This window comes from Bemisia tabaci, chromosome 6 (genome assembly GCF_918797505.1).
Source record: "Bemisia tabaci chromosome 6, PGI_BMITA_v3".
Classification (NCBI taxonomy): domain Eukaryota; kingdom Metazoa; phylum Arthropoda; class Insecta; order Hemiptera; family Aleyrodidae; genus Bemisia; species Bemisia tabaci.
Window position 1 is genome coordinate 48135661 of NC_092798.1, and position 26502 is coordinate 48162162.

The 26502-nt window shown below is 41.2% G+C and overlaps 1 protein-coding gene across 2 annotated transcripts in view; it reads right to left on the reverse strand.

Annotated features, from left to right (window-relative positions):
* LOC109031347 (photoreceptor-specific nuclear receptor) overlaps nt 1-26502 on the reverse strand; it is a 68886-nt gene that overhangs the window by 21613 nt on the left and 20771 nt on the right. Inside the window, exons 3-5 of one of the 2 annotated variants that reach the window (XR_011900082.1) lie at nt 22163-22266; nt 14302-14416; nt 238-398 (exon numbers count right to left, since the gene is read on the reverse strand). Coding sequence is in view for 1 of the 2 variants with exons in the window: in XM_072301764.1 (XP_072157865.1) it covers nt 238-356; nt 14302-14416; nt 22163-22266 (338 nt within the window). In the remaining variant the exon portion in view is untranslated. The remainder of the gene's footprint in view (nt 1-237; nt 399-14301; nt 14417-22162; nt 22267-26502) is intronic. The other variant, XM_072301764.1, reaches the window with a different exon arrangement.

Sequence of the window (26502 nt, forward strand, 5' to 3'; positions counted from 1 at the left end):
TCTTAATCCGGCCCTGTTTACAATAGTGGAAAGCTAATTTAACAACAGAGATGGTCGAATTAGCATTTTTTCTTTTTATTGTAAAATCTACATTGAAACATGACGGACACTTGTTTAACTACGAAATTGTTAAATCAGTGATATCAATGTTTCCGTGCAAAAAATTGATATTCGCTCTCTTTATACCCACGACACCTTCCGAATACACGAATCAAGAAATAATGAAGTTGTTCTTACCATCATCGATCTCCTCTTTGGACAGATTCTGGGGCGTCGGTGATTTCGGGGAGCCTAAAGATAGGGGATGGTGGTACCTGGACGACGGGGAGACTCCAAGTCCCATCGAGTTGGGCGGGCTGCAATCATCAAAATTGCATGAGGAGGTGCATTTGAACAGTCTAAAAGATAAAACGGCAATATTTGTAAAACATCGCTACACTCAAAAAACAAGCGGGAAAGTCCTAATACTGTCGTATTAGAAAAGCGCTCAGGTGTTAGTCAATGTATTTAGTGAAGAAAGGAAGTATAAACTCCGTCGACTTGGCTGGGAAATGGAAATAAAACATCAGCTGATAGCAAACAAAGTTTACCAAGGAAACCGTAAACGCGTATTTTTGTTTCCCGAAAATGAGCTCACCGTTGAGCTCATCAGGCGGGTTTTTTTTAGGCTTCATTTAAGTTCAACGATCAATTTCGATAAGAATTACTCTACCGCTAAGAAATTTTCTTACAGACAAACGATCGAAACTACCTGCGCATTACGTTAAAAGCATGAAATACAGTTTTCACAGCTTTGTTTATTTTAAAAATGGACCTCCCCAAAAAGCCTACACATCGATGAGCTGGTGCGCCATTTAAACGAATTAGCACTAGTATACTAGTACTCTAGAGGCAAGTCGAAATCAAAAAGCGCTGTCTATCGGCTGAGCGCTTGACAAGTATGGGAAGAGTGACTTACCGGCCGAGTTATGGATCAAGGAGCCATAAAATATAGTTCGTGGAGCCATGCTTAGGTTCACGACCAATAAAGTATGGCTCAGATAGTCATGCTGTAGACGGCAAGTCACTTTGGTTAGAAATTATGGATCTCCGAGCCATTTTTTATGGGTCTCAGAGTCATACCTTTTTTTGAGTGTACGCACGCGCTAATATGCATCCTATAGAGTCAGCATCCCGATGACTAGAGTCGGACAGTGCGTGCCTCCTTTTGCAAAGTTGCAAATTTCCAGCCATTTCAAGAACAATTGCACAATTTATTGAGGGGCTTGGAGAACAAGTCGCATAAGTGCAATTCTTCCTGCCTCGAGAGATTCGTGTTTGAAGTTACGAAATTACACTAATCCTCATGGTAGCAAGAAAGTTCAAACTGACTTTTTGATGCTGAAAAATTGGAACCTGGAAGCGAGTTTTTCACAGACTGTGGACTAGTTTTACTTGAAATCATTGATATCTCATTTTTTTCCCAAAAACTACACATACGAGGACTTATCTGTAACAATGGCGGATGTAAAAAATTTCCTTTTCGAAACACATTCAAAAAACTGTTTTGGCATCAAGAAAATTTTGAGAAAATACTTGAGATGTGATCTCCGAGATCTGTACATTATGCCAGAGCAAAACATATTAAATTTGTGTGTGAACTAAACAGTTTTTTAAGCGTGTTTCTAAAAGGTAATTTTTCACATCCACCATTGTTACATATAAGGCCTTACATGCGCCTTGTCCTCCAAGCCCCCTAAATACAGTTTGCCTCGCCGTTTCTTAAGATTTCATTGTTTTCTGAGTAACTCAACTATTTTTATTGAGCAGGCATTAGTGAAATATCTTTGAGTTACCTCGTAGATCATTGTTTTAAGAAATAACTCGTGAATTTTCGGAAAAAGTGGAGTGTATTTTGCTCGGCATCAAGCACTAAGATCGTGGATTTCAGAACAATTTATCAAAAACTAATATTTCGAATAGCCAAAGCTCTCTTCGTGAGCGTGGTTTACTGAAGGCAGTGCTCGCAATAATTTACATGTTCTTATTCGAAAAATATATTACTGTATTCCCAACCAACAATTATTTGTCTTACAGAGAGTGACAACTTGCTAATACTCTCTTGAAAATGGTGTAAATCAAAATTACTCAGTGATACTTTGAGAAAGATGCGAGATAAAACTATTTTAACTTCTTCGGAGCTTAAATTTTGAATAAGCAGAAAAACGGAGGTGCACTCAGTTTCACCAGCAAACAAATGAAAGAAGCAAAATTGATAGAAATACTCAGGATATATCGGAAAGCTTAATGAGACCCTCAATATGACTTCACATTTGGGTATCCATCCAATTTTAACTTAACTATGCTTTATGGTTATAGGATTCGTTCCTCTTTATCTTAAAATTCAATTTTTGAGGAGAAATTTTCTTCTTAAGCCCGATCAATGGCGATTTTGGAAAGATAGGAACACCGTTTTTCCTCAATTTAAATCTATTAAAATTAAAAATATCGATTCTACGCTGCCTTACCAAGAATAGATTATTTAACGTGCATTTAAATGGCGGAAAAGCAGTGTGAGAAACCTGCAAGAATCGCCAAGGCCACTGGGCCCGGTTTAGGTCGAAAATTGGTTAAATAATTGCGAAATTCGTTCAAAGGAGGACCATGGATTCAACTCAGTTAAAAATATAGTTCGACGAACATTCGTCCAATCATTATATTAAAAAGAAAAAACCTCGTCCTTAGACAACTAGCCGAAGTATTACTTCCACTCAGTTCCGGCGCGAAGCCCTATATCTTAATAATGAAATGAATTAGTTCTAGCCCATGGCAGATGGCACCCTCTTTTCGCCCTTTTCTTGTCTTTTGCATCGTAAAGGCCAAATTTAATGCTCAGGCAGTTTTTTTCTAAATTGGACCGGGAAAACAGCAGGAAATGTGTCATTCCCTAATCTTCATATAATTTATTAAAACATTTTTATTTTCATTTCTTGTATAGTTTCATCTGTTATCAACAGTTATTTACGTAATTGATGTTTGCTGGATGCACGTTTTCTGAAAATTTTTGAACTATCTCACTCGAGCGACAAACACACACGCACATTCACCCTTGTATACACCACTGTCATGCGTCATTCGCCGGAACGCCTTCAAAATTCGCAAGTAATGATAGTTGGAATATTCGTAACATATTCTTAGATAACAATATCAAAGTTTCAAGAGTGTGCGTCACGCAAATCTACAAGCAGTATGTTCTGTTATACATAAATACGCATGAAATTGTGACAATAATATCACAGTATTACATTGCGGCTTGCGTTCATATCCCAGTGCATTCGTTGTTGAAACTTCTGTGACTCTTGTTTGTGAAAAATGTCTGCTTTCAGACAGCAGATCAAGTTTTTCATTTACCTCTTTGCGTTTACATTCATTTCTTCCGTGATGGTCGGTGCGGAACTTAAGGCAGGTGAGACTATTGTGACTGGCATGCGCTGCAATCATGCGGGAGACTGTGTGCGTTCTTGCCTAAAGTCTCCATTGTCTCCATCATGTATGATTGAACAATCCGGTGAACTTCTTGAACCGACCATAAGATGTAAGTCAAAGCGTTGCATTTGCGGATGTCGAGAAACCCTGTCTAATTGGGACTTATTTGTCTCATAGATTTTGGAATATTAATTGTTTATAAAATATTATTGGCAAATTTGTGCTCATGAATAAGACAATTATCTCCAATTTATATCATTTGGTTTTGAAATAAAGTAATAGCAAAAATATGTACCTAGTTTTTTTTTCTAACATGTTGAGGACAAAATGCAGACACCTCGGAAAAAAAATTTCTACAAAATCTATTACTCTTTATTAATGCAAATGTCACCGTCCACGGAAGAAAGAACCTTTTGATCGCCGCACGCAGTGGATTCAATCAACGGGAGAAGTCGGACAAAATTTGGAAACTTTAAAAGCTTATAACTTCGTTCATACAAAACTTTGAGGTTTCAAAAGTGGTTCCATCGGTTTTCTCGTGAAATTTTCTTCTAGTATCACCTCTTAAAATTTAGCCAATGATGAAATTAAACATTAAAATTAGCCGTTTTTGTCAAAAATGTCATGTCCGAGTTCTCTCCATAACTCGATTCCCTAGGCGCCGCCGCGCCGGAGGACATTTTTCAAAATAGCTATCTTTTTTTTTTTCAAGTAGGGTGTCAAAAGTGGAATTTTGATTTTTCGACGGAAAAAACTCTCCACTAGAATATGGAATGGGTTGACAGAAAAATCGTTATTCTATTCGTATTTTATTCGAATGTAGGACGTACGTTGTACTTTAACACATCAGTTTTTTAGCCCAGATAACAACGTTAATACCACTGAACCACGTATCTCGTCTCTAAATTGAACATATTTATGCTAAAAGGAACTATCTGCATAAGGATTGCGTGTAACATAGTTCCTTTTAGCATAAATACATCAAATTATATTTTGGTGGTGCGCATTAAATTTTCTGACAATAGTTACTGATGCTCTTATCAAGGAGGTAGTGATACAAATATTTCAACTCCGAGGCAGGCCAAATTGCATAACCATTGAGTTGAAGGCGGACTAAAAGTTTAAAACCCGCTTTTCCCAAGATTTTACAGATTACCACGGTAAACCTTTCAAGCCTTGCTCCTTCATTTTGGAGTGTTCGTAGTACCTACCTCCAGCGGGCTAATAGTTGACATTGGTAGACAAAGTGATAGACAAAGATGACAAAAAGGATATGGAGGGATCCTATTGGTGAAGTGGGTGGTTGCGATGGACAAAGAGGTATAGACTAACTGACGGCAACCCACGAGAGACCCTTTAGTTAGTCCATCATTTTCTCTATAAGAGCCTCCCATTTCAACTGTTAAGATCGCTCCATGTTCCTTATGTCCTCTAGATATTAATAGACAAATCTATAGACCAAGAATACATAGGGAGTATGGAGCGCTATTGGTTGAAATGGTTAGTTCCTATAAACTAAAGGATAAAATGATGGACTAACTGTAGGGTCTCTCGAGAGTTGCCGTTAATCAGTCCATTATCTACCTTGATGAGATGAAAATTTTAAAGTAGGAGTTGAAGCCACTACACAAGTAACGTTAAAATTGGTAAAAAATTTAAAAATTTGAAACCTTTCACTTGCATTTATCGTAAAATAATTACAATTCGGATGAGTTTCGGAGGTGCCTGACCTCCGTCCTCAGCGCGACTGATCAGTCCAGAACGCGTCCAAATTTTGATTATTTTACGATAATTATTGAAGTGAGAGGGTCCAAGTTTTTAAATTTTGTACCAATTTTCACATTACCTACCCTCTTTGTCCATTGCAACCACCCCCTTCCGCCAACATCCCTCCAAATCCTTTTTGTCTTCTTTGTCTATAGCCTTGTCTATCAATTTCAAGAATCAACCCGCAGTCCTGAGCATCGCGACTGACCGAAACTCAACCATAGGAGAAACGAGCCATATGGGATTGAGCCTCGACCATTTAATATTCAATCTCTAAATCGTCATTTTACGGCTTGTGGGTTCCACTTTGGAAAAAATCAAAGTCACGATTAAACTAAACGCCACCCGGAGGGACTGGCAGGGATTAAAGAGGCGAAAACTGCGCGTCATTTATGCCGAGGAAGGGGCGGAGGGGTGTGATTAATATTCTATTAGAGGCGAATTGATACCTCCAAAATGTTTGTGATCGCGCGCTAGGGTCACGCCCCACCCCGCGCTGCAAAACCGGGAACGGGGGTTAAACAAACAGAGCTTCCACCGGCACCGGCGTTGCCATTTTGACCTGGGGATTTTATTTTATCACATTGTTTTTGCATTTACTTCAATCGCATTCAGCAAGAAGGAACCAGCGCGATTACAGTGTTGTGTTGTAAACATGTCGCTTCTTTAAAATTATGTAAAGAATCTCCTAGTATAGCGAATAGCTGCTTCGGCTTCCCACCAAAAAGTGTTAATTTTAAAGGAAAATAATTTTGTAAATTTCAATACGTACATATACAGTAAAAGCTCGCTAAGTCGAACTACGGTTAAGACGAAATGTCGATTAAGTAGAATTTTTTTTTCGGTCCCTTGACACGTTCATAAATGAAATTGAGAACCGGTTAAGATGAATTTCCGCTTAAGTCGAATTTTTTGTCGGTCCCTACACAATTCGACCAAGCGAGCTTTCACTATATTAAGTATATCTGAGAGAGAAGGAGAGGTTGCACGATTTCGAAAAAACTGATAACGCTGGTTCCTTTTTGTTGAATGCAATCCATACTGAGTTTCGTGGAAAAAAATTGACCTTCAAGCTTCTATGCCTCATTTTCAAACTGGTGTAGGTTGGCTCCAATTTTCTAAAAATCACGTTGTAAATCACGCACAGGATGATGTAAAAATCCCGCACCACCACACTGAAAAAAATTCTCGGCGATTTTACCAAGGTCCGTTGGTACCTTTTCCATCTCACTTTTTTTTACCAATTATTGGTAATTTTACCTAGACAGACTGGCAAGCCTACCTTAAACCGGTATTTTTACTGTTTTTTTTTTAGGTAAGAATACCACTTTTATTGATAATCAATTCCCGGTAACTTTACCGCATTTTATCTCGGTAATTCTACCACAGTCGATAAATAATATTGGCGTTTCTACCGGGGTCCAGTAAAATTACCAAGAAAGTCAATAATTTTCCCGAGATTTCTCGGTAAAATTACTAATTCCATAATTGGCAATTTTACCAAGAAAAAACTGGGATCAAATAGAACCCTGAATCTTGGTAATTTTACCCTTTTCTTAGTAAATACACCGAGATTTTTTTTTCAGTGCAGTATTCGAGGCATCAGCCCTGTAACTTTTGAACAGAAACATGGAGAACTGAAATTTTGTGAGAGCCCCTAGGACAAACAAATCAACTTTTGTGACTCCCAAATATTTTAGGGGGACTATCCTAAAAGGCGGCAAGAATTTGAAAAGGGTTATATGGTTGCTGCGAGATTTCTGGATCATCCTGTATTTCACAGACAATATATGCAAAGACTTCGATACTAAGACCATTTGTCCTTTTAAGCCTATCGCTCACCCTAGACATTTCTTAATTATAAAAAAAGAAATTGAAGTTGAATACGTCTTTTTCGCCCCCCCCCCTTTTACTTCTAGTTGGCCTTTTTTCGGCCTCCTGTGATGCATGGTTGTAGCGTTGGGTCCATGAGCAAAAGGTTCCGGGTTCGATTCCCGGCTGGACGACCCGAGTTCCATGGTCTCTACCAACGGGGATGGTTGTACAGTAGGGACTGAGGAAGGTGCGCGGGGCTCTAAGGAGCCTTTCAAGTATTGCGTAACGCACACTTTTTCCGATTTTTTACCCTCCCCCCTCTAACGCAGTCCTACACCCGCCCCCTTCGAAATAAGTAACGCTGGCCTGACCCCCACCCTAATTTTTAAAAAAATAAAGAAAATGCCGTGGATTAATTCTGGAAAGGCAGGATTTTCAATTTTTTGCACGTTTTTTTCAAAGTTTTTTTTGCTGCGTAAAGCTGCACTCAAAAAACAAGTACGGGAGGAGTGACTTACCGGCCGAGTTATGGATCATGGAGCCATAAAATATAGTTCGTGGAACCATGCTTATAGGTTCACGACCAATAATGTATGGCTCAGAAAGCCATACTGTAGATGGTAAGTCACTTTGGTTAGAAATTATGGATCTCCGAGCCATTTTTTATGGGTCTCAGAGTCGTACCTTTTTTTGAGTGTGGGCTTGACCCCCTACCCCTTGTGACGCACCGTAACTTTGCCTCACCCCCCCCCCCCTTCTAAGTGCGTTACAACACTTGATCGGCCCCGAAATGAAAACGCTGAGGATTACCAGTTGTGGAGCACTTGAAGTGTTCAAATAAATGGGAAAGGTAAAAAAAAAAAATCGAAACAATACATTGAAATACGTGAAAACTAGGTGGAAAATAGGCAACAGCGCGCGTTGCCTCGCCCTGATTTCTGATTAATCGCGCGGGGCTGAGGGCGCGGGCATCAGGTGGCCAGCGGGGCTTCATCCGCGCATGAACTCCGCTACAGACTGCCCCTGTCAAAGGTTCCCCGATAAAATATGGTGGAATAATGCCTGCATTTATTCCCCTTTGCCGTCTCTACCTTTGCCCCGTGCGTCCCGTTTGACTCCGAGCCCGCTCCGCCCGGGAAAATTTCTCGCCTTTTCCGCCCGGGAAAATCTCCCGCCTTTTCCGCCCGCTTCATTTTTCCTTACGAGGCAGCTTGAAAGTAAAAAATGATCTCCAACGGCTCTTCCACGGCTCACTTGAGAGTGATTAATTTATTGAGGCTTGGATCTTCTTGTAGAGAGCTGAATTTTTTTCACGCTGAAAGATCCTATTCAAATCGCTCCGCGGAAAAACGCTTCGATGGTAAAACTTCCAAACCACATATCGACGGTGCAAGTCGGCAATCACATAACTCGGTTAGCGACGTAGCAGACTTCCCATCATACTTTATTTTCTAAACGGAAAACTACTCAACGGCGATTCTTTAAAGCTGCCGTGATTTTTCTTCTCTGTCCCAAGAAAATTCTGCAAAAACTTCAAGGAATGAAGCCAATTTGTTCTCCTTTAAAAAAATAACATAGAGGCGGAGATTTTCAGACACCGCAAACGAGTGTGATTGCCGACTTACACCGTCGATATCTCGGTTTGCGGCGCTGTAGACTTCCTGTCATATTTAATTTTTAAATGAAGAACTATTCAGCGTTAATTCTCAAAAACTTCCGTGATTTTTGTTCTCTGTAAAAAGTAGATTCAAAAAATTTTTCAAGGAATCGTGTTATTTGATCTCCTTCAAGAAAATAAAATCGGAGCGAGATTTCAAACGCAGCAAACGAGATAAGTGGTTTGGGAGTTTCATCGTCGACATGGGCTTCGGTGTGAAGATATTTCCTCCGAGAAAATTTCGCCAAGTTTCCAGGGCGAAATTTTAAGATGCTTCTTTGAAACTGCCTTGTCTTGGAATCTTGACATCCTCCTTACACTCCGTGCTCCCTTCGCTCCTTATTCGTATCGCTCGAGTTGGGAGTCGGGCCCCGCGGGTGGATTATTGAAATTGATAGACACAGCAATAGACAAAGGGAAGAAAGGGGAAATGGAGTGATCCTGTCGGTTGAAACGGGTTATTGTCTCAAATCAAGGAGGAAAATAATAGACTCATTACATGGCCTCTCGTGGTAACCGATAGTAGTTAGTCTATTCCTTACTTCCTTTGTCCATTGCAGCCATCCGCCTCTACCAATAGGATCGCTTCATTTCCCCCTGGTCTTCTTGGTCCATCATTTTGTCTATCATTTTGTCTATCATTTTGTCTATCAATTTCTATAATGAGCCCGCCGAAATGAATTTCATCCGGATATCATTCTGGGAATTCTTACAGTGAAATTTTCGCCATTCTCAATCGCGGGCTGATTATTAAAACAGATAGACACAACTATAGACACAGAAAAAAAGAGAAAATAAAGCAATCTCATTGGTTGAGACGGGTGGTTGTTAGACACTAAGAGGGAATATAATGGACACATTATATCGACGGTGTAAGTTGGCAATCACATAACTCGGTTTGCGAATTTGAAGACTTCCTGTCATACTTTATTTTTTAAACGGAAAACTACAAAATTCTTTCAAACTGCCGTGATTTTTCTTTTCTCTGCGAGGAAAATTCTGAAAAAACATCAAGGAATGATTTCAATTTGTTCGCTTATAAAAAATAACATAGAGGCAGTGATTTTCAGACACCGCAAACGAGATATGTGATTGCGGACTTACGCCGTCGATATGGTCTCTCGTGGATATTAACAGTAGTTAGTCCATTCTTACCTCGCGTGTCCATTGCAACCACCCGCTTCCACCAATAACTTTGCTCCATTTTCCCTTGGTCTTTTGCTTCGCCTATCAATTTCTATAATGGGCCCACCGAAATGATATTCACTCTCCATTTTATTCCGGGATTTCTCACGGTGAAATTTTTGCCATTTTCATCAATACGGTTGTTTTTCCAGTATGTAACCAGGTGGGGAAAGAGTGTTGGGTCCACACTATTTTGCGGGGAATCAAGGCCAAAAACAATTGGAGTAAAAAATTTGAACGCAAATTACTATCAGTACATGACTGAGGGATGGAGAATGTTCAGCTCTGGCAGATGCATCGGAATTTTAAGCTAGGGTCACGCCGAGGGATCTACTTGTACACTGAAGAAAAACCTCGGCCTTGGAAGCCCTGTTTACGAGCTATACAGACATACCGTCCGCGTTCCAGGCTTAGCACCCGGAGCAATCGAAGCTACGGCTCCAGCACCCGGAACTTTCGGCCCGGAACGGACGTTATGTCTAAATAGCCCGTAACTTTATTTTTTCAGTGTAGCACGTCGAGAGACGTCACAAAGCAATTATCCATAACGTGCATTGACGTGGTCGTGCATGGAGGACTCCAATACTGCCGAGCTAAGGAAAAGCGCCGTATGAACCTTCAGGCGTTGCCAAATTTTCTCTGATAAAACACGAATTTTTGGGGGAAATTTTAATTATTTTCCTTCGAATTTTGCAGACTATTTTGTTCGCAATTTACTCTAAAATATCTGTAAATTTCATCGAAAAATGCGCATTAATTTCGTCAAAAATGCATGCTTCATCCGGGGAAATTCGACAACTCTCGAATGTTCTTACGGCGTTCTTCCTTAGCACGGCAGGATAGAGATGGGCGAGAAGCCACGAGCCGAAACCCGTAATTGGACGCAAGTGCGAGGTGGGCGGCGAGCGAGGGGGCCCAGAAAATGTGTGTCAACGAGTGCGGCGCATGATTGATATAACATCAAATCAGAGTATTGGTTCCCAGTCGAATCTTTATGAGGTTTGACAGGTGCCGATGCACGGTGATGGATCAAGCTACTGATGTCACTCCCCCCCTCCCCCTGCCCCCGCCTCCCTTCCGCCGCGAGCGCGTCACCCTTGGAGGGCTAACGCCAGAGTCGACGACGATGCCGGATGTCCTCTTCGGGCTGGAAAAATCACCCTGTGAATCCTGATAGCAAAGTGTTCCGTAAGTGCAAACATGAAAGTTTGAGAAAATGGTGACGCATAACGCCTGTGGCGCGAAGCGCTTCAAGAGGTTGGACCGCTTCTGTGAGAGCCTTGTTGCCCCCTGGGCCCCCTTAACCGCGGCCATGAGAGACAGTCCATCAGCCTCTTGGTAATGGGTGCAGACCTCTACTTTCTAGAAGGAGCGGAACGTTTTAAAATAAGTAATGAATAGAGGACTTTTGGGTGAGGTTAAAAAAGGGTCGGCCTTCAACTCGGGTAATTTTGATTTATTCGAGGGGATTTCTGGAGATTTTATAAAGTTTATCCTCTTCTCCAAGGAAATTTTGCCATTCTAGAACAACGCGGGAAAAGACTGAAAATTTTTTCTTGTTCATTCGCTGGATTTTTGGGTTTGATCGATAGATTTCGAAACTTTTTCATTTTTCATTTGAAAAGGCACAATCAGAAGAATTTCGACCCAGGACTTAAGAGCCTTATACACCGCATCATTAAGTTCCTTAGACGTCTTTAAAAAGGTCTATACTGCTTCATCAAAAGCAAATAATCTTTAAAAAAAGAAGAAAAAAGAAGAATTTTCTCCCTCAATAGTGACATTCATTTTCTTGGTCCCTCAGATCTCTCAGCTCCTTTCTTCACCCAAAGACGACTTTACAGCTGTTATAACATCACCTTCGCAATTCTTTTTTCTGCCTTTTTTTGTACACAAAACTGAAATTTTTTTATACACTTTGAGGGAAAACTGTGCTCATATGAGATTTTTCCCTCTGTATTGAGAATTTCAGCTTCATGCTGAATTTTAACGCACGTTGGCAATAAACTCCAATGCACTGTCTTTTTTCCGGTTTCTATATTTGTTCTTTAAGTTTGTTCAGTCATTCGAAGACGGAAATTTTCAGAAAATTACACTCATAGATCAAGGAAATCCGAACTAAACTCGGCGACGCCGCTGAGTAAGACGAACGAGAGCGTATGTGAGTGGTTCGCCCAGAAATTTGTCGCTTGTTCAAACAAAATTGCGAACGCGGGCCCTCCCCGCGAAACCAGCGTAATAGTTAAAAAATGATTACACGAAATTTCAGGCGAGTAAACATAAATCTGCCTCCGCACCTGTTTCAAGACTCGATTCATTAAAGCGCCCAAGAGTTCACAACACCGCTGCCATTCGAGTCAAAAAATCCACAAGAATCCCAGTAAAACATGTCATCGATTTCTCACAGAATCGCATCGCTGCTTTCCAAACAACCTGGACCGAAATTCGTCATTCCTCCGGCGTAAGGGCGTATCTCCATGTCCATATGAGCCCTGTTGTCCGTATTAATCCATACTTACCGAGGCTCACTTGAAAAATGAAGATACGCCGTTTTGTCAGAGGAGCGACGGAATGAGCACAACCACGCTTGCGCTACGTGTCACGTCAGCCCCTCAGAATTCCTATCCTTTGTCGGATGAAGTTCGACGCCTGATCGATCGATATATCGATGTGCGTCCCGCCTCCCGCGGCAAAAATATCGATCTTAGATTTCGACCCATCGCATGCCTGACGCTTCCTGTGTCCTGCCGCCCCGACAGATGTCAGGATGCCGTCACTTCTGCTCGCACCTATGTCAATATTGACGCGTTCTTGACATGATCCTGATGATTTTGAGGTGTCATGTTGATTTATGCGAATTTCCGACGTGTGGTACAGTGACCAAATTCTGACACGCCACGGGGATGCTGGTCTCCACGTAGCATCGGACTCAGAGAAACATGAGTGTATCGTGGTGAAAATCAACACACAATGTTCTCAAACTGAACTTTTCATTCGGCACATTCTTTCGCACTTCGCCATCCTTATCAACTCGAGGATTTTAGTCGTTTCCAGTGGGTGGTTTTTATTTTGCAGTGCATTCTGTCGACTCCTACGTGAAGAATTTGACGATATACCTCTTTTATTTCCATTTAAGTCTCTTCGATTTGAAATTAATGAATAGCATTAAATTGCGAATGGACCACTAGACAAGGCACGGATTTAAGCATTCTGATTCTAGTTTCTGAACCAGAATTTCACGTAGAACACGATTCACGCAACGAAAATTACTGAAATCAACTCCTTACGAAGATATAAACGATTTTATTTCACATTGGTTACGAAGAATTTGAACTGCCCGCTCACGTGAAACTCAAAGCTCTACGTGAGTCAAATCGAGCACTAAAACGGTTTCAGCAAGCTTCTCAAACGAGCAATGTTCATTTCCCACCATGTGTTGTTCATACTATGAGCCGTTTGCTATAGCGTCAAGATTGAAGTTGTCAGATTTTTATATAGCAGAGACTGTCATGATAACGTTTAGCGCGCGATATGAATCACGTAGAGCAATGAGTTTTCATGAGCGGGTGGTTTAAATTCACGCATCAGGAATAATTAATTATCTTCGTAAGGAGTTGATTTCAGTAATTTTCGCTGTGTGCACTGTGTTTTACGTGGAATTTTGATTCAGAAACATGTATCAGAATGCGGCAATTCGTACTTTGTCTACTGGTCCATTATTCCCAAATTCCCTCGGAGAGCAAGTTTCCCCTACAGCGCGTCTGCAAAAAAAACTCCACTGTGCAAAACTGCTTAAAGTGTCCGAACTGTTTACAATATTTTTACAAGTCCCGCATAATAGCCGCGTAAATCTCGCGCGAGCGTAATGTGTAATGTCTCTTGATAGCAGCGACGAGGCGCGAAATCGATTATCGATATTTCCCCATTTGAAGCTATGGTAAAGAATCGATCATTCAGCCATCCGTTGCAAACACCTCTGTTTATCGATCCTTTCCCATTGGTTCAAACGGCAGATCAATCGATATATCGCAAAGAGCGCCACGCATTGCATGATAGGTTAAGTGACGAGGCAGTCTTCCAGGCGGCTGCCCTGTTGAATGAGCTGTCTTCCAAAAAAGAACAAGTCCATATTTCACATGGATCTCGGGCTGCATAACACTACTAAAGTCGTGGGGTTCATCTAAAAATTGACACGATCTCTTTTAGAAACAGCTCGTTCCTTTGTCCCGTCGACAACTTTTGATCCTGGTTCAACGGCGGGAGCTCCACTGGCGCAGGGAAAAAATCACCGAGTCCCGCCGCGGTCCCTTGCCTTTGATATTTCACGCCTTGTTGAGCTGTTGACCGGGCCTTTGACAGGCCTTTGACGAGCCTTTTCCCGGTGGAACTTATGGTGTGTGGAGTCGACTCACCCGAAGACGCCCACGGCGACGGCAGCCTCGCGCAGAGCTCGATCGTGGTCCATGTCCACGAAAGTTTCGGGTCGGATCGTTGCCGTGTTCCTCGGTTGCCGCTCGTTCTGGACCGCTGTAACAACCAGGGAACATTGAATTTGAGGGTTATGATCAGACACCGAAATTCGGAAAGTCCGAAAGTCCGAAATCAACATACACTTGTAAAATTTGAAAGAAAAACACCAAGAAGAGGCCCGGATACTGTATGTAACAGGGTGGACCCTGGTAAAAATTGGCAGTAGAATCTGTGTTCCAAAATACCATAGACCTACAGCCGCCTGTAAGATTTCCAATAGCCTCTACAGCCGGCAACACAATTTCTTACAACCTTTTATAGCCGATGGCGAATAAGCAACAGCCTGGCGATAAAGTGTATGCTAATCGTTACTAATTCCGGATGCTAAGACTTACTGATTTTTTGGACTACCGCTCTCTTCTCGGGCCGTAGTATCTTGATTTATTTTGCGAGGAAAGCTCCGTACTTTTGAAGGATGCCTGCCATTCCTAATATGTTGGAGCGCTTTTAATTTCGTATGAGACTGTGTATTACCTCTAGTGTGAAATATTTGCTTCAAGCGCCGTGGTACGCCGCGGCGCGGCGCGGCGGGCGGGCAGCCAGCGCGAAACGCGCAGTGGCGCCTACAAACCTAACAGGGATACTTCACGCATTGCGCAATGCGTGAAGTATCCCTGTTAGGTTTGTAGGCGCCAGTGCGACGCCGCTCCGCTTTGTGTTAAGCTCTAATATTTAATCTCGTGGAGTCAGCGTTTTTCAACTCATGACTTTGAAATGTTTGCACACTCTGTATGGATTATTCTCATTTTAATTGATGAAAAATAATATGTAGTAAAGGAAAATATAATGTGCGTTTTGTAAATTTTAAGGTGATTCCGCACAAACTTAAGGATTTACAAAGCACACGAATTTCTACACAATTTCGTATAGCCTTTTATAGCAGATGGCGAAAAAGCAACGGCCAGGCGATAAAGTGTAAAGCCCGGCGATAGGAATTATAGCCCGGCTGTATAATTTTTTATCGCTTCGTGTAGCTCGGCCGTATGATTTTTTCCACTTTCTACAGCCAGCTATAAGATTTTCTATCGCTTTCTTCAGTCGGCTATGGTATTTTGAAACGTAGCTCCTATCGCCAATTTTTACCAGGGGAGACGTGGTGCTGGATCCACACCATTTCGCGGGGAAATCAGAGCCAAGAAGTTCCAAAAATTATAATTAGAGTCAAAAATAATTTTTTTAATGGCGAAATGGTGCGGACCCAGGACCATTTTTCCACCTTCTTGCAAAATTATTGACGGTTTTAATTTAGGGGCTTAAAGGACAGGGCACATATAAGTGCAATTTTTGCTGTTTTGAGGAATACGTGTTTGAAGTTTCGAAATTCCATGTATCCTCATGGCGGAAAGAGAGTTCTAACAGACTTTATGATGCTTAAAAATTAGAATTCGGGAGCGAATTTTCCCGCAGAACATGCATTGAGACCAGTTTTACTTAAAATCATTAATATCTCATTTTTTTTCAAAACCTGCAGTTATACACCTTGTTCTTCAAGCCCCTCAATTCATATCGTCGCTCCTCTGACGTAAGAGAGTGTCTCAATTTTCGTTTGAGCCCCAGAAAGCATGTAGTTAATTGTGAAATGGGACTCACGTGGAAATCGTGTTACGTCCCTACGCCATTAAAGAAACGACGGTATTGGAATGAGTCAATTCAAACTACCCGACAGCGAAAAACCCAAAATTGAATGTAGATGAAAGTGATCATGGCGAACGGATCATAACGGAACGGGTGTTTGCTCCCTACGCCTCCCCTTAAATCCACCAATGAAATGCAGGGTTGCACTTTTTCTTGAAAAATTAAGTCTTGAAATTTTATATGAAAATCTCATGAAATTTCAGACAAATATGAAGGATATTGAAAAATATCTTTCAAAATGAAAAGCAAAATTAAACGAGGAATGACTAGATTTTGCTTTTTGGTGTTTTTTAGTGCGTGTTGCATACCCAGCCCCTGAAAATGAACATATTCTTCACACTTGAAATATTTCACGGAAATTGTCAATATTTCACATTTTCCATTTCACCCATGCAGTTCTGATGAATGCCTAGAATTTTTTTTTTTCTGCTGGTTTTATGGCTTCGCGGCTAGCACCTTCAGCCAACTTTTAGACTATGTTTATTGTGTGTAGGCAACGAGGGATTCAGGTACTTCCATGCTCCAGGCTTTTCAAATTTTCAGGAATTAGGGCCGAGGAGAATCTGCACTGAAAAAAATTCTCGGCGTTTTTACCGGTCCGTTGGTACCTTTACCATCTCACTTTTTTTACCAATTATTGGTAATTTTACCAAGACAGACTGGTAAGCTTACCTAAAAACCGGTATTTTTACTGTTTTTCTTTTTTCCAGGTAAGAATATCACTTTTATTGGTAATCAATTCCCGGTATTTTTGCCATTTTATCTCGGTAATTCTACCACAGTCGATAAAAAATATTGGCGTTTTTACCGGGGTCCAGTAAAATTACCGAGAAAGTTCAATAATTACCAATTCCATAAATGGTAATTTTACCAAGAAAAAACTGGGATCAAATAGAACCCTGAATTCTTGGTACCTAATTTTACTCTTTTCTTAGTAAATACACCGAGATTTTTTTTCAGTGTGATGTCGAGAATTTGAAATCCTAAAACTCTATACAGACGGTGAAACTACCAAACCACGCATCTCGGCTTGAAGGGGCACATTATTATATTTCCCTAGTGCCAACCCCTGAACCCATCGAGTCAAGCGCCAGGCGTGCCTCCAGCCTCCAGGCCCGTCGCGTCGCGTCGGTCGCACGCGGGGCCGGGGGCCGGGTCGCGGACGTAATGATAAGAAGAGCAATCTGTTTGCATTTTTAACGACGCGTGAAAAACAGGCAGATCAACAACTGGGAAGCGACAGGCGAGAAACGATCGAGCACTAAACTGACAGAGGTCACGTGCCGTTTCCGCCCCCCAACTCGCGCCCCGCGGAGATGCTCCCGCCGGTAATTGTTGCAGATACATCTTTATTGTTTCACACCCCTTCCCCCCCCCACCCCGGGACAGCGTCGGAGCTTTCTTCCACGTGTTTGCCTTTGTGCGGTTTCTGCGGCCCGCAGAAAAGCTCCGCGCGAGCCGCACCGTTGTCTGACTTCACGGAAGGGCCCGAGAAACTGCTTGAGGGTTGTATACCCTTTATTATTTCTGAAGGGTGTTGTAGTTCTTTTAGCTTATACATATATGTGGTGTAATTATTATCGAAAAAGTTACCAGAACTTATAAATTTTACTTAAGTTATATTTGAATTTTGGTGCTGATTAGTTTATTTACTCAAATTAGTAGACTTAATTTTATCTACCTTCCGTGAAACCCATTCCTTTTCCTTTTGGTCGTTCCATGAAAGAACTAGGGGTATAAAACGGGAAACAAGGCTAGTAATATACAGCGGAACAACGAGACGTTTCAGCTCAGAACTGAGCCATACTCAATATGAGAAATAAGTAAAAAATATACACATTTCGGAAAAGAAGACCTGGGTTTGTTATTCTCAAATCTCGGTCACTATCATGTTAACGTCAGGTTTTTCTCAAAACTTGTTTATTTTTTACTTATTTCTTCGACTGAAAATGACTCAGTTCCGAGCCGAAACGTCTCGGTGTTTAATTTTGTATTTTTAGCCTTTTCTCTTGTTTTCCCCCGGGCTGCTGTTTAAAAATTTGTAACTGCAGTCGTTCTTTTGACGGCTTCTTTTCCTGGGAGATTCTATATATCGATGGCTAAAGAGCGAAACCACGTACCTCCATCGCAGTGTTTCCGGATTTCGGCTACTATTTTATTTTTTCGAAGAGAAACGAGCGAACTGTATGGCTTGAAATTTCTATAGAATATTCTGCTTACAGAGAGGAAAAACCAAGAAAGTGTTCGAGGAAATATGTTGAATAGTTTAAAAAAAAATAGGGTCTTACAGAAAGTCGCAAACGAAGATACGTGGTATCGTACGTACTCACTTTAGCCATCGATATGGTTCATGTTGTCAATAAGGGAGGTATAAGGAACCCCTTATGAATACAGCATCATAGAAAGGGCAATTTTGCAAACCTTATGCGTAAAGTTCAGCAGTATAACTTTGGAAATGGTCCCTTCTTAGTGGGTCCTATATTGTAAGTTGTGTAAATTTGAAGGTAGGGTCGCACCTGACTCAAAGTTTGTCAAAGCCATACAATTTTCTATCCATATTTTGTACATTTCGCAGCAACAAATCATTGCATTCTCTGGCGAAGCGCCATTTCTAAACATGTACTGCTAAATTTTACATGAGATTGGCAAAAATTGTCCTTTGTGATGCTTCATTTAGGGATCCCTTAAAATCACAATTCAAACCTATCGCAGCCCTCTTAAGAATGAAACGTCCCGAGAAATGACTGTTAATTGGTTTTGACCATTAGGAATTTAAAGCTGCTATTCTCTAAAAGCTCCCTGGCCTGTGCAAAAATATGGATGAATCCGCTTCACTTTCCCCGATCATGTGTGACCATTTTCGAAAAATCTCCGTCCACGAAAAATTAAAGCTGAATTGTTGACTCTAGATTAGAACAGCGTTTTAAGAAAATTAAGGGTAAAAAAACGCCGAGAAATGTCAAATTCACAGTTCAAATCACGCAGTTTCAAGGAGAAGCTGTTTAAAATTCTAGACCACCATGTTTAGAGTACTAAATTGCAAAATTATTATGCATGTTGAGCGGAAAGTTACATTTAAACTACGTCCTGAAATCCCGAATAGCCTTCTACGGGACCCACACAAAATAAATCCTTATTTTTAAATGCAGTTATTAGTGGTATATTTTGGCAACGCTGGATCTCGTCGGAGCCATTAAAAAAGTTTTGCATGAGTGGAAACGCTCCGAGGCGTGGAATCCGGGAACGTGTATCGGACAAAAATGAGATGCAATTACCAGGCGGGTAAACTGTTGTGCTGCGCTTTTTGCATGCTAACAATTTTCACGGCGTCGCGTCGCATCACATCGCTGCGCTGCATACGAGCGATGAGCTTTGACGTGGCCCCGGTCTCATAGTCTATTTGATGTCCATCGCGATAAAATTACACGCAGAGAAAAAGCCCGCGAAAATAGGGGAGGATCATTAACATGTCTTCAAGTTTTCTATTCAAGTATTTTCTAAAGGTACGAGTACCCCAATTCCGTATTTAAAAGAACAATTCATTTTTATTTTGTCCTAATTAGAATTCAATTTAGTACAGCTCAGATTATGTCTAGAAGATACCAATGAACAGATAACAGACTCGGTTCTTTTCTATGAAGTTTACTTTGACTCGTCGAAAAAAACTGGAAGGAAACAAGTCACGAATCGCTGAGTTCCTCTCTTCAAATAATTCATCTCTTTTAAAAAAGAGTAGAATAAAACAATACCTCGAATGCATAAAATTATTTACTTTCACTAATAAATTAGGTACTCGGTCAGAAGCCAACGGACAGCTAAGTTATTCAAGATTGAAATTTCGTTGCTAAAAATTATTGGTTATTGATATAAAACTCTGCAATAACAGGCAGGTATTCATTTTTCAATTTTTTTTATTTTTTTTATCGAATACATAATCTGTGTTGAAAGTAGACCAAAAAACCGAAAATGTGTATCTCGAGTTGAGGTTATTCAAAGAAAATTCTCTCAATATTTTTTAAGGATAGTGAATCAGTTTCCGCACTAAGAATATCCAGAAAATACCAAGCACTCAAAGGAGGAACATCGCAGAAGGATTTGAAATTTCGATGGCCAAAGCACAAAACCGCGTATCTCCGTTTGTGGCGTTGCAAAATTCTTGTCAATTTTATTTTTTCCGGAAGAAGAATCAACGTAATTCCTTAAAAACTTCCTTGATTACTTTCTATTCTAATGGCACATTATTTATTGTAAAAGCTCTGAGGTTGGCTTCCTTCCCTTAAAAAATAAAATAGGACTGGAATGTTCAAAGCGCCGCACTGAAGATACGCAGTTTCGCAATTTGACCATTGATACGACACTAAATCTTTCTACAGGGTTATTCAAAAGTCACGCACCACTGGCCATGATGGGGGTGGCCATTTGAAATTTTTAGTTGCCCCCCCCCTCCCCCTGAGGGAGTCAAAAATTGGAAAGTACCTTAAAAGTTTTCCCCTCGATATGAGGAAAAACGTCAAAAACCGCAAGTCGATATCTTAATTAGAACTAAAGTTATGGCCAGTGGTGCGTGACTTTTGAATGACTCTGTACATTAAAATAATAAAGTACGTTTGGAAGCATTTGAGGTCAAAACCCGATTTTCCCGTTTACTCATCGATACGGAAGCATAATAAAGATACAAATCCTTACGCAGAGCCCACAGCCAATCAGAAACCAGCTCGCCCTAGCTCCAACTCTCTTCATTTCGAAACCGCAGACAAACGCGTCAGAGAACAGCACCCGCAACGACGAAAGCTCATTACCCCGACTGGCGAGCTCGGGAGGGGGGGGGGTGGAGGGGCGGGCTTTTTGGTGCGTTTGTTTGAAGGTTTGGGGCCCGCGGGCAAGCGTGCGTGTTGGTTCGCCGCGCGCCGACAAACGTGTCCCAATTACGCGTCGACAGAGGTCGAGCCGCCGCCAAACGGACCAAAAAACATCCCCTTTTCGCACGTAAATGGGGTAGATTTAGGGTTGAAAATGGCAACGTGGCTTCGGGCGGGTATTTAATATTCGCAGTTAACAATTTGAATAACTGGAGCCCATTAAGCGCCGCAGCCGGCGGCCCAAAGCCCCACAATTATGTGTCGATAATGATTTATCTGGAGGCGCCTGCCCGCCGGGCGGAAGCAACCCGCCGAGCGGCCGCGACGCGCGGTTTGCTCACCTCTTAATCCGCCTCATTAACGGTGTGACGGATGCGAGCTATCGTGCTCGTCTGGGGCTCGGCTGGAGTCGATTCCTTGAGCTAACCCGATGCAGCGCTGGGGGTGTTAAAACACGATGTGCTTTGTTGGGGGCGTTAAAACACGATGCGCTTTGTTAGGGGTGTAATTAAAGGTGTGTGTTATTCTGAATCGGGTCGGAGTTCCCTTACGATGATCAAGTTTGTTTGGAATACGCATGGGTGTCTATTTCATATTCGCTGAGAAAATTGGAGTCATTACGACAAAGAAACCCGTTTTCGGTGCCTTTTTGCCACACTCGGGAAATTACTCGTTGCATTATGAGGTACGATAGTTAAGACAACGACAGCAGGGTGGCAAAATTTCATGAAAAATAAAATATTGAAATTTCACGTGAAATATTTCATGAAGTTTCAGGAGTTTATGAAAGATATTGAAAAATGCCGGTTTCTTTTCAAGTTTCAGAAAATGAAAAAATAGTGAGTTTCTTCTTTTTCGTGTGTTTGGCTGCAGGTTGCATACTCTAGCCCCTGAAAACTATGAAATATTTTACAGCCTAGTGAAATTTCATGAAATATTTCACATTTCTTTTTTACGTTTCATGCCACCCTGAACGATAGTTTACTCGTGATTAAATACTTTTCCGTATCTCTATCAAAAGATTTTAAAGAAGTGAGGAGTAAGGAGGTTGATTACATTGCGGCAACGTTTTAAAGTTTTATCTGACCATTTATTTCTGCACATTGACGTCTGCTTTTGCCGAAATATTCAGACTCATAAAGAGGTTTCAAACGAAAACTTTGGGCTCTTTTCGTTTTTTCCCAAATATCCAATTTAAGGGACCTCACTTCTTAATATTACAAACTGTATTTGGAAACCTCAAACTTACCGTCTTTATTCATCCCCATGTGAAGACACTTTTTCAGTCTGCAAGCTTGGCACTGATTCCTATGTGCTTTGTCAACCACGCACCTTCCTGTGCCAGCTTGACACCTGCGAAAACATAAACCAACAATGAATATCGTAAGGTAGTGGAAATCATACTTATTCATCAAGCTTGTAACCAATGGATATGATTTACTTAAAATTACTTTCTCTATTTTGACTTTGACGGCGGTTACGCATCAAACCTCTTGAACAATGGCTATTTTCTATGTATAAGCTTCAGCGCTGCAGTCAACCATGGCCAAGCATTAATTTAAAAGGAAAATGTATGGGCTCTAACTTCAATGATAAACACACGGGGATAGCTATTTATCATGAGCTAATTCTACGACCCTTCTCCAAAATTCTGAAAAAACTATGATTTTCAATAAAATTGTGTACCTCCAGGACAACCGAGAGTAAAACGGAAAAGCGGGATGCGACCTAACTAACGCCGCACAGTGAACCGAGCCAATGGGAGAGGTCTACCATGAATTTGGTTACTCAAATTGCAAATTTTCATGTTCAATTTGTCAAATATTAAATTTCACGAGATGCTTATCGAAGAAAAGTTTACAGGAAAACCAAGGGAACCACTTTTAAAACTCCAAAGTTTCGTTTTAAAAGAATTTTAGGATTTTAAAGTTTCCAGATTGTGTCCGACTTCCCCCATTGACTTGTTCCGTTGTGCGCCGCACATTGGATCGAGTCAGTGGGAAAGGTCGGACAAAATTCGGAAACTTTAAACGCTTATAACTCCGTTCATACAAAATTTTAAGGTTCTAAAAGTGGTTTCATCGGTTTCCTCGTAAAATTTTCTTCGAAGAGCACCCCTTGGAATTTGAAATGTGACGAAATAAACATCAAAATTTGCATCTTAGCTACAAATTTCATGTCCGATCTCTCTAATTTACTCGATCTACTGTGCGCCGTTACGCGACGAGCCATTCCGCGAGAAATCCTCGCCTCAACAAAAATTGGAAACTTTAAACACTTAAAACTCCGTTTATACAAAATTTTAGGTTCATTGGCTTCCTCGTAAAATTTTCTTCGAAAAGCACCCCTTGAAATTTAAAATGTGACGAAATGAACATCAAAATTTGCAGTTTTAGTCACAAATTTCATGTCCGCACTGAAAAAAATAATATGCTGTTTTAGCACCTAGGATGTCAAAAATGTGTCTAGTGATCCCAAGGTGCTATACATCTACTGCCTTCGCAGTTAACTTTACATCCTATGAATGCAAATTCAACTGCGTGGGCAATCAAGGTAGCATTTTAGGATCACTAGACACTTTTTTGACATCCTAGGTGCTAAAACAGCATACCACTTTTTTCAGTGCGATCTCTCTAATTTACTCGATCCACTGTGCGCTGGTACGCGACGAGCCATTCCGCGAGAAATCCTCGCCCCAGCGCCAACTCCCGCTCAAGTTGAAATGGAAAAGTTCCCGCGGAGCCGGGGGAGGGGGGGTGAGATATTGGGAGTTGATATTAGAATTCATTTTGATAGTTTTTGATCGGGCGCTTCTGCGGTGGCGCTAAGCCAGAACCCCGTATCTCCATCGGCTTTTCAATCGGACTCGCGTGGTTTCTATTTCGTTCCGCGGCGGCGCTTGTGCGGAGAAGCCACAATTCCCCAGACGCCGCGCCGCGCCGGAGACGGATCCTATTTTTATGTAGCCGCGCGAGGGCGAAGGTGGAGGTGTGGGGGGGGGGGGGTCGAGGAGATTTGATGTGCACCGTTCCCGCTAAATCCCTTCCTGATTGATTCCGGCGACGATTCCGATCCCGCAGTTGGCATCCCTTTCCGCTCCTCCTGATTTTTAATTATTTAATTTGATATATTTGTCCCTTCGCGATATCGTTTTTTCCCGCCGAGTCTTTCGTTTTCCCGCGGTTGCCGCCTCGAGGAAGAATCGGGGGATTTCGTCGTGGACTGAAAAAAAATTCTCGGCGTTTTTACAAAGGTCCGTTGGTACCTTTACCATCTCACTTTTTTTACGAATTATTGGTAATTTTACCAAGACAGACTGGTAAGCTTACCTAAAAACCGGTATCTTTACTGGTTTTTTTCAGGTAAGAATACCACTTTTATTGGTAATCAATTCCCGGTAACTTTGCCATTTTATCTCCGTAATTCCACCATAGTCGATAAAAAATATTGGCGTATTTACCGGGGTCCAGTATAAAATTATCGAGAAAGTCAATAATTTTACCGAGATTTCTCGGTAAAATTACCAATTCCATAAATGATAATTTTACCAAGAAAAAACTGGGATCAAATAGAACCCTGAATTCTTGGTAATTTTACCCTTTTCTTAGTAAATACACCGAGATTATTTTTCAGTGTGCGGTCCTCGTGTTTAGATTTCTTATCTGGTCTGTGTTAAGCGGGAAGGAACTGATTTAACTCGCTCACTTCTAAAAGCACGTATCTGAGACGGCACGGCTATCTTAAAACTACCAATTTTTTGGCGTACGCCTTTTATGGTGCTTTATAGACTTCTAAACAGGGTTTTTTTTTTTTTTTTTTTTTTTTTTTTTTTTTTTTTTTTAAATTAGTTTTGATTTGACATGCACATTATAGCAAATTTTTAACAAACTGAACCTTAGCTTTTCTTAAATTTCAAGACAAGGAACACGTTAACACACGTTGATGACAGCGCAGAATTACAACTATACGTGCTTGATGGATGGCCCTGATGCATCTGCAAAATTGAAGGCGCGATACGATACCGCCAGGAGTGAATTTGCAATGATCCGTTCTATGCTGCCGCGCGATGCGTCGTTTAGATTTGGGAGAAGAGTAAAAAACAAGGCCTGATTACGTCTCTCTGTCTTAGGCTGTTTTGCTCAGGTAGCTCTTGAAGCCGCACGACTACAAGTAAGACGAACGGAACCAATGCACTATGGAAATGAAACAAGGAACAGGATGCGCGTCGATGACGGCGCAGAGATACAACTATTCATGCTTGATGGATGTCCCTGTTGCGTCTGCAAAATTGAAGGCGCGATGCGACGGCTTGGCGTGAATTTGCAATGCTCAGTCTTATGGTATACCAATGAGGCGTCATTCAGAAGATAAGTCAAAAACAAGGCTCGACTAAGTGTCTTCAATCTTTGGTTATGTTCACACTCGATTTTTCCCATTTCCTCAGTTTGATGTCTGATTCTTATCTTAGAATGTTTTTGTATACGTACATATATCTAAATCTAGTATGTACCGACCCTATAACTCCCTTTGAAAAGGTAATCGGGTCACTTTGACCCGGCTGCAGATTTCTAGGGGTAGTTGTGAAAAGTTCATGAAGGACCATATCTATGGTCTCCTTATGCTCGTCAAAAGATTTTGGGGTACGCTATTTGGGGAAGGGGGAGGCTGGGGACCAAACCTGATTTTTAGCGAAGTCACAGGGAAGGCTCACTTTGACGGACTGCAGATTTTGAAAAAAAATGCCTTTAAATCTTTCAAAGTTTGCACAAAGCACCACCTGGGTCATTAATTCATGTTCCTAAAAGATCTTTGGACTAAACTTAAAATTGAGGGGATACGGGTCATACTGCGGTGCTAAAGAAAAACGCCGTATGAACTTTCGAGAAATGCTAAATTTCCCTCAATAAAACGTCAATGTTTTAGGTAAGTTATGAACAATTTCCGTTGAAATTTTCTGGAGCTTCAGGTGAAGTTGTGAACAAAATTATCTGAGACGTTGCGAGGAAAATATTCCTAAGTTTACCAGGAAATTCGTGAATTATCAAAGGCAATTTGGCGACGGATGAAGGTTCATACGGCGTTTTTCCTCAGCACGGCAGAAGTGAGGACCGTATTCATGGTCGCAGGTCGCTCCTCGAACAGCTACTTTTCTATACGGAAGCCCCATATGGTTTACATTTTGATTACGGGATACTTAAAGAGATTCCTGACGAATTATGAGGCGTTTTTGCTTAGTATGGCAGTATGGCGCACTGGAAAAAAGCACATAGGATCTAGAGTCCAGACTCTTAAAAACATCGACAAGTAAAAATACTCTTGATTCAATCGGATTTTTGCTTATATCAAGAACCAAGCCTCTTAATTTGAGCGGATTTCCTTTTGATTAAAGCAAAAATCTGATTGAGGCAAGAGTATTTGGACTGAGTTAAGCACAAAGGAACCAACCCACATTTTGGGAAAAATTAAGTTATGAGTGGTTTTGAACTCAACCACTGCTCTACTATCCATCACCAAAAATTCAAAGTTTTTGTTAGAGCTTTTGCAGAAATTGAACTCGAAGTTTATCTTTTACATCGAGTCTTATGCAGG